This window comes from Monopterus albus, unplaced genomic scaffold (assembly GCF_001952655.1).
Source record: "Monopterus albus unplaced genomic scaffold, M_albus_1.0 scaffold100.1, whole genome shotgun sequence".
Taxonomy (NCBI): Eukaryota; Metazoa; Chordata; class Actinopteri; order Synbranchiformes; family Synbranchidae; genus Monopterus; species Monopterus albus.
In genome coordinates this window covers 1,079,016-1,087,295 of record NW_018127980.1, presented here as the reverse complement: position 1 = coordinate 1,087,295, position 8,280 = coordinate 1,079,016, and the positions used below count along the sequence as shown (strand labels likewise).

The 8,280-nt window shown below is 38.9% G+C and overlaps 1 protein-coding gene across 1 annotated transcript in view; it reads left to right on the top strand.

The window, feature by feature from the left end:
• The window catches only part of reck (reversion-inducing-cysteine-rich protein with kazal motifs), a 57,186-nt gene that overhangs the window by 21,889 nt on the left and 27,017 nt on the right, over window positions 1-8,280 (top strand). The window contains exons 3-8 of the mRNA XM_020609608.1: window positions 2,440-2,514; window positions 3,657-3,693; window positions 5,470-5,555; window positions 5,723-5,770; window positions 6,361-6,394; window positions 6,735-6,932. Coding sequence (XP_020465264.1) covers window positions 2,440-2,514; window positions 3,657-3,693; window positions 5,470-5,555; window positions 5,723-5,770; window positions 6,361-6,394; window positions 6,735-6,932 — 478 coding nt within the window. The remainder of the gene's footprint in view (window positions 1-2,439; window positions 2,515-3,656; window positions 3,694-5,469; window positions 5,556-5,722; window positions 5,771-6,360; window positions 6,395-6,734; window positions 6,933-8,280) is intronic.

Genomic DNA, 8,280 nt, shown 5'->3' with positions numbered 1-8,280 from the left:
TGTGAGTTCAGCAGGGATATACACACATTTGGAAAAGGAGCAGATAAAGTTGCTGTCAGTCTGCCTTTGTGCTCCTTTGATTTAAATTGTTCCACCAAAGAACAGTCCAAAAACTGCTGATTACAGCCACATTCTGACCACCTGCAGCCTGGCCTAAGGAAGTGAATAAACTCCAAATAGACAGTGGTGTATAGCAGAACTGAAAAGATGCCTTTAATTTTCTTTTTAGTGAAGTGAAACATAAGAAACCTTAGGAATGTAGTGGGGCCACCAGGGGGTTGTAGCAGCAAACTGTAACAGTAAAGGGCATTAGAAATGGAGCAAATTGAGAATATTAAACATAAGAATGAAGCGTACAAGGAGCATGTTAGGCACAAAAGTAAAATAGAAAGATTACAGCATTACAAAAGTAAAATAGAAGCAGCATAAGATAAATTAAATGTAACTTGCAGTACGTTATTTTTGGCTCCCTAGTGTATCATCCCCATTGTATCATTTTATATAGCAAAATTGTTAGCAGCTGTCTATTTACACATCCCACGGACAGAGAAACGGTAGGTTTATCTTTAAGTGACTTGTCACAGAGGTCATGCAGGGTCTGACATTAAGCTTTTTCAGCCACTTGCCTGACATGTTGTACCAAACTTACTTGTCCAAAATATAGACCCATTAAGAAATAAATCAAATAAACAGGGATTTTGACAACTATTGTAATTTATGAATGCACAAAACATAAAAGTGTAATAAGAATAAAATAACTTAAAAATTGCCAATTACAACTTAAACATGACATTAACTGCCACCCAATCAGAAAGGCTGATTGACAAGTCAGGAGCACAGCCTCTGATTGGTCGACAGACTCATCCCATGATATTGCTGATGGCTAGTACTGGGGCATTCATAGGCTCTGTGGTGATTTTTAAAGTGCAGTATGAGGAAAACACTAAAAGTAGATTTTATAACTCCTATTATTATTATTGTCTTACTTCTGCTTTAGCAACTACACTTCAATAACTAACTTGCCTTTGTTTTAGGAACGCCGTCTTTCCGTTTCACTTGTCTTAGCCTCATGTCTCTCCCTATGTCTCTACTTCAACTCTCCTGTGCCTTACAGTTAGAAAATCTCTGGCCCACACCAAACAATAGCAAGTAGAGAGCAAATCTCTGCCATTGCTGAAGAATTTCCCATTGCACCTTCTCACAAAGGTTCTCAAAGTTTTTCCCACTGTTATCTTCAGTGTTCGTCACCTTGACAGCACAGGGGTCTGCTGGTAATTTAATCATAGTACTGTACCATTTATAGACAGGAGAAACCAGTCAGAGGTTTGAATCGCAGCTGCAGAAAAATGGAATTTATCTACAGTAATTTATTGCCATCTGAAAGTGAATTGATTCAACTACTTTATATCTATAGACTTTTTTTTCCGTTTACTAGGGTTACAGCAGCCACAACATGTTTTATAGTCATGTCATATATTGTTGTTTTAAGAATGCTTGAATAATTTAAATTGAAAAAGATTATTTTATAATAATATGCAATTAAGTATTTGGAAATTGCTTGATTCATATTTTAGTTTGTTTTATTTTTCTGCTTGTAGCTCCACATGTTTTCAACAGATGACAAATACCGTATCTTTAAACAGTGGACCGAGGGAAGTGTGAATGATCTAGTGGCATAGGAACCATGTTGATGATACAGTCTGCCAATTAAGTTCATTAAAGAAAAATAGTGTAGAACAAATGAAGTTATTTACTGGATTTGGTCTCATCTTTTCTTTTTCTCTTGGAATCAGTTAATTTTCACACCAGAGTTCCCATCATGCTTTGAATAATTGGAAGTAAAGTGATCTCATGGACACAGCGACCATAGTTTGCTTGGCCACATTTTTAAGGCTTACATTTCTTTATATTTTGAACTCCATGGAACTAGAATTAGGGAGCCATGATCATTCCAGAAGTGTGTTTGTGATATCTGTGAGAGAAGATGGGTTGTACTTTGTGCACAAACCGGTCTTAAAGTGCTTGTTTCCCTGATGCCCAGTTAAATGCCAGCTGTTCATGAGCTGGGGAGTGCTTGTAATGTTCGATCTTTAGCATATTTAAAGTCCCCAAATTGTTCCATTCACAGACATGTCAAACTGCTGTGAAAGGAGAAACTTTACATGCAGAAGCTAGAAGTCTTGTAAGAAATAAGCAGGTGAAAACAAATATAATAATGTCCATTACTTGGTCAGATGCTGAGATGACACTCCCAGCCATTCGGGCTTTGAGGACAACAATGATAATGACACTTGATAACAAATAGCACAAAGACTATCATGAAAATGTTTTCTGCAGTCTTCTTTCTTTCACTCAGAAATCATTCATGTGCACACATATGGTACATGACATGGACCTACAATGTGTTGTACTAATTCAGTGCTTTGCTTTGTCCTGCAGCTTGCCACTATAAAGAGTGAGTCTCGTCTGAAGCATCTCCTCCAGAGGTTACCCAGTTACTGTCCAGAGTCAATGGTGAGTCCATAAAATGACTCAAGTACAAAAGTTTATATGGCAGCTATTATGAGGCCAGTTAGTGGTATTTTTACTGCTCTTCACAGGCATACTACAGCCAAACTGGAAAAAATGACTAACTGAAGACCTTTAACTCTTATACAGTGCATGCTGGGAAGTCTGCTAATTCAAATTATGAAACAGTGAATGTTAAATATTTGTAAAATTGTTATGCAATTCTAACTGTATTTTTATGTGAAAATCTTTTATAAATGTGAACCTTATGGTAATGCACAGCTACAGGATTTTCCTGTTCTTGTAACTTTGGCATGTTATTTCCCAGTATATTTATTTGCCTTTTCCCTGTATGTTGGAGACATGGAAATAAAGAGGAACATTCTGTAAAACTGAGTTTTTAACAGTGCGGCACAGAGTCATTAGCTGTGTTGGAGGAAGATGTTGGACTTCCTTGACTGGCTGAATGAAAATGTGTTGTCCACCGCTGCATGTTGCAGAACTCACAGCTGAAACTTTTTTGAATGGCCGTGTTATATCTGTGTGAATAATTATTTACAGTAGCTAAGCTACTGATGTAAAATGTAAGTTTGGTTTAACTGTGAGCACATCTTCTTTTGCCTTGTGTTGTTGGTGGTTAATTCTTAGACAGTGTTAATACAAAATTAGCATCAGCTCTGTCATTAGACTTATACAGGAAGTGGATTGTGGTTATGGTTGCCAGAATATTGTGGCACCTGGTTTAAACACATGTGCACATACACAGGGGCGGTCCTTCCTCCAATTATGGTTAATTACAAAGCAGAAAGTCTGGTCTGCTGCTTGTCTCATCTCTGACCAGCAATCTATAGAGCCACACGAGTCATTACACTTAGGCAGACCTAAATGTTTTCCATCATTTGAACATTTGTCCTCTTCGTATGTAGCTTAACGGATGCAAAAATACTGTAAGACAAGTGTATTTAACCGAAAACTGTGCAGTATGACATAAAAAATTTAAATGTTTCCTGTCATGATATCAAATGCTGTTTACATGATTAAAATAATTCTAAACTGAACATTTTAAAATGCTTTCAGCAAGTGTTTTGTTTTATATTAAACCACAAAAGACATTTGACATGACCCCTTTTCTCTCCCTTATCTTTTAGACTGAGCTGTGGCATTGCATCAACACTACACTTCCAGGTAAGAGAGAGCGCTGATTGCTGTCAAAGCCTAAATGTACAGGGTTTTTCCAGTTTCTGACTTTAGCACCTCCTAGTAGTAGTAGTAGTATTTGGAAAAGGCCCCATCAACCCAATTCTTCACACCATGTGAATTTATTGCACTACATGGATGATATGGTCCTGGTGTGGCTAAAAAAAGGACTTCATTTATTGAGATGTGTTTCTCAGGATGAGGTTATATACAGTATATTGAGACAAACGAGGGACTGCATTCATGGCTGTGGGTTGTGTTGGGCTGTGCCCCGGGTCATACACCTGTTTCTGTGTTGAGGCATTTCATTCTTCAATATTTATTACTACAGCTTTAAAAGCTCTTTGTAATTTAACACACATGACAAGTAGAGGATGAATAACCCAATCTATAACAATTGTATTTTAAACCATTCTATTGTGGACGTGTGCTCAACAGCCTGCTGCTTTAAAAAAAAAAACCTTTTAGAGGAAACATTCCTAGTAATGACATTCACCCTAAGCTGTATCCACTGTGTGTTTTTGATTGCATGAGAAGACAAATGGTAGCAAGTGAAACTGTTAAAGCTGTGATGAAAGCTGGCCCTGAGTAGAGCTGAAAGCAGGCACTGGATCAAAGACCTAAACCCTGCTGTCTGTGCTTGGAACAAATCTACCTGTCAGAGCCCAACTGCCTCCAGATTGGGAGATATTGTTAGTCTTACCTGAATGTACCTAACAGCCACTGACGTCCAGACAGACTCGGGAGTCTGGGAAACATCAGCCCTGTTAAGGAAAATAGCTCCCTCTGGTCAGACTGTAAGCTCTGCTCCCACTGCTTCAGGGAACGCTGGCAACTCTCACACTTGGAAACATCTGCATTCAGACACGGTGTCACACTGACCTGTCAAATGTAAAATGTCATTCCTTTTCTTTGACTTTGTTAAATCTCTACAGCCATCGAATAGCAACAGCATCCATATGCCGTGTGTCTACACTGAGAGTGTTAACTCCAGTATTATTGTAAATCTGCTGTGACAGTAGCCTTGCGATCCTAAATGTTTTTCTGCACAGCAAACTGGTCAGCTGCTGCACACAGAGTCACAGTTTCTACAGTTAAACAAAGCAGCTGTGTTCAGGATGAGTCTAACACCATCAGAGTTTTTGCTACATTTTTATTGTCAGCTAAAGTCCGAATTTCATTTCCTCTGGAGAATCATAACTTATATTTTCTCTGGCTTGTTGAGTGCTTTATTACAGAAAGGTTTCAGTTTTGATGCCTAAATGCAACAATATCTGCAACTTTACTGCAAACATGGAACTCCTCTACTCACTGAATTACATAAAATATATGGCAACAGATCATCAGCCTGACAGTGAAACACAGTTTACTGTACTCAGACTGTAGATAGTATTGAAGCCACAGTGCAAAGTGGACAAGAATTTCAGTGTTTCATGAACTGTAATTTACATTTTTAAAAAGTTTGATATTGGCAGCACCTTGCTTTTTATCTAGAATTTCAGGCATGGTGTTTGAATGGTGTTTAGTTTGCGGCACAGCAACAATCCACATCAAAAAATAGTCCTTATGATAGCAATTTATCAGCATTAAGCTAATATGTCTGTAGCCAGTTTGATCAGATTAACTTACAGCAATTAAAGAAGCACTATGCACCACATTGGCAGTTGATAACTCATATATCAAGCATTTAGTAATGTTACCCCAATCAATAATTTAGCCTCCGCAAAGTGTGCAAGCAGATTGTGGTGTTTGATTTGTCTCCAGGTGTATCCAGGAAGCCAGACAGCTGGGTGGGACTGGGCTGCTGTGAACTGGCTATCTCAGCTGAGTGTCGCAGGGAATGCAGGCAGGTGAGAAATTGTAAAATAGTTTGTTCACCTTTCTTTCTAAGAATGGCCGCCCAACATCAATGTTGCTAAGACCTTCATTCACTTTTTAAGTGAAGCCCATCTGTGCTGCAGAAACAGAAAGTTTGGTTTTCATGACCCGCTTTGATTTTATTTCCTTTCCCTTATAGGCATCATCTAAAAATGACATAACCAAAGTATGCAAAAAAGTCACAGAGGTAAGTCCAGAAATTTCACAGAAGTAAAATCTGTTTCTCAGTAAATGACTGAAAAGTTAATGAAAAGAAGTGTATAGATCCAATTGTTAATTTGACATATTTAAAATTTTCTTTTAATGAAAACAACATAAATTGAAAAGAAATTGAAAACTGATAAAGGAGGGGTCCATCATACTTCAGCAATACTTTTTTTAAATAAGATGAGACTGTATTAATCTTAATGAAAAGACAAAGCGGTGGTTCCTGGCTTGGAGTTGGTTAAAAGAATAAAGAAGATCAAACATTTTGCCACACATTTCTTTTTTATTACTTCAGATTTGACTGTTTTTTTTGTGTGTATATACTAGATAACCTCACCTCTTCAGGCCTTAAAAAAATCACCTAGATGAAACAGCCTGAAAAGAAAAAAATCACTCTTTGTTTGTGCTCTTAATGACTTTCAGCAGCATTTGTTTGCAGTCGCAAGCAAAACCATAGGGAACCGCTGACACAGTGCTTCAAAATGCTGCTTTGTTTTATACCGCTTTAGATTGTGAGTTATCTTGACGAGAATGGCCAGTATCACCACAGTTTGTCTCTTCTTCTTCTAGAACTCCCTCTACAGCTGCATCACCAAAAATGAAAGTAAGTTGTTACTCACGTACACAGGATGGACAGTGAAGAAACCAACAATTGCAAACATTGATCCAATCCCTCCCTAGAGCTAGATAAATAAACACGCTGAGCTGTTGTTTTGCACCACAGATAGACTTGTTTGTGTTCTTTCTCTGTCTGTCTCATTTTTGCACTGTTATACTATACATGGACAACATGCACTCTTGCACACACACACACACACACACACACACACACACAGCAAACTTGTTATTTGCCTTGAAGATTGAGGTCATGTAACTTCCTGTATAACTTTCTAGTCACTGTCAAAAGAGATTATCCAAATGTGTATTTGTGTGCATTCCTACAGTGGGCTCCACATGCTGCAGCTATGCAGGACGTCACACAACATGTAGGGAGTACTGCCAGGCCATCTTCAGGACTGACTCAACGCCCACTGTGTCCCAGATCAATGCTGTTAAAGACTACTGTCAGAGCCACAATGCTCAGCTCCTCAGCTGTGTCAGCAACTTCACCAAGTCTTACCCCATACGCAGCCCTATAGACAGTAAGTTAATCTATAATCAACACTTAAAGGTAGATGCATTTTTTAATGATGGCAGTAGCTGGTGCAATGTCTCCGCCTATGGAGATGGCTCTGAAGGTTTTGTATCCTGCTCCATCACTGAGGACAGAAGGTGTTGTCAGTTTAGATTCATAAGAGTTGCAATAAATTTTTGATGCAGACCCAGAGTCATAGCAACATCCATAGACACTTCTTAGACCACCTCTGCAGCATAACACGTATGTTTTCTGGTGATACTTTAAACTCTGTATGTTCTCTATAAAATAGCTCCTCCTAATGGCCCTGGAGCTCTGTCAGAAACTCTGTGTATTTAGCATTTTATTGCAAGTGGACATTGTTCAGGGTACAAGTATTTGGAGTTCAGAATATTTAAATGGAGTATTCCTTTAAAGGGTATGTTCACTGTTTTTCCAAGTTTGTATTAAAACAATAGTCAGGAGTGATATGACTGGGTTGGTGAGAAACAGGGGAATACAGAGCAGGAAGAGAGGGGTAAGTCTGCAAAGTGAGAGTTAGCAGTGGAAAGGACGGCCCATGATATCCATCCAGGATGATCCGGTGGTCATGATGAAGACTGGGTTCAGAATGGCCCGTACTGGAACCAACATCTGGCGGAGCACCAGGTATTGAAGTCCTCTTCATTTGCACCGTGACTACAGGAGGTGACAAACGGTGAAAGCAGGTTTCCTGTCAATTAGCTGGATGGGGGAAGAGCACCTGGAGGTGGGTAGCAAAGGGCTCTGTTAGCTTTTATGCGAGAGATGTGAAAAGTAGAATGGTTTCTCATAGACTGCTGCTGTGTAAACTACTTTGGAAATGGGCAAAGGACCCACAAAGACTCAGTTCCAGGATTCAGCCTGAGGTGGGAGGTCCCAGGTGGAGACACACAGTCTGAGTGTGGCTACAGAGGAAGAATGGCCAGAGCTGGTGTTCCTCAGGTTCCTGGTGGAGGAGTATTAGAGCACTAATTGACCTTTTTTACCAAGTTGAGCAGTATCTGCAGATAAAAGCTTTGACAGAGGGAAGGATGAGGGAAATTTCTATCACAGAAGCTATATTTGATTTGATTTGATTTGATTTATTCTTTCAAGCATGTAAAGACAGTTGATATGTCAACACACATAATTTTACACATATCCAACAAATGCTAATCCAATATCAATTTGCTTATACCTAGTACATGCCTGAATGGAGTAGGAAGAAGTCAGACTTATCCAGTCTTACCCCATGACATCATCTTACCATCACTGGTTTGCAAGCAGTATCTCTACATAAATAATTCTCTTCTACACCACACAAGTAATATACTAAAAAAATTATAACAGAGTGT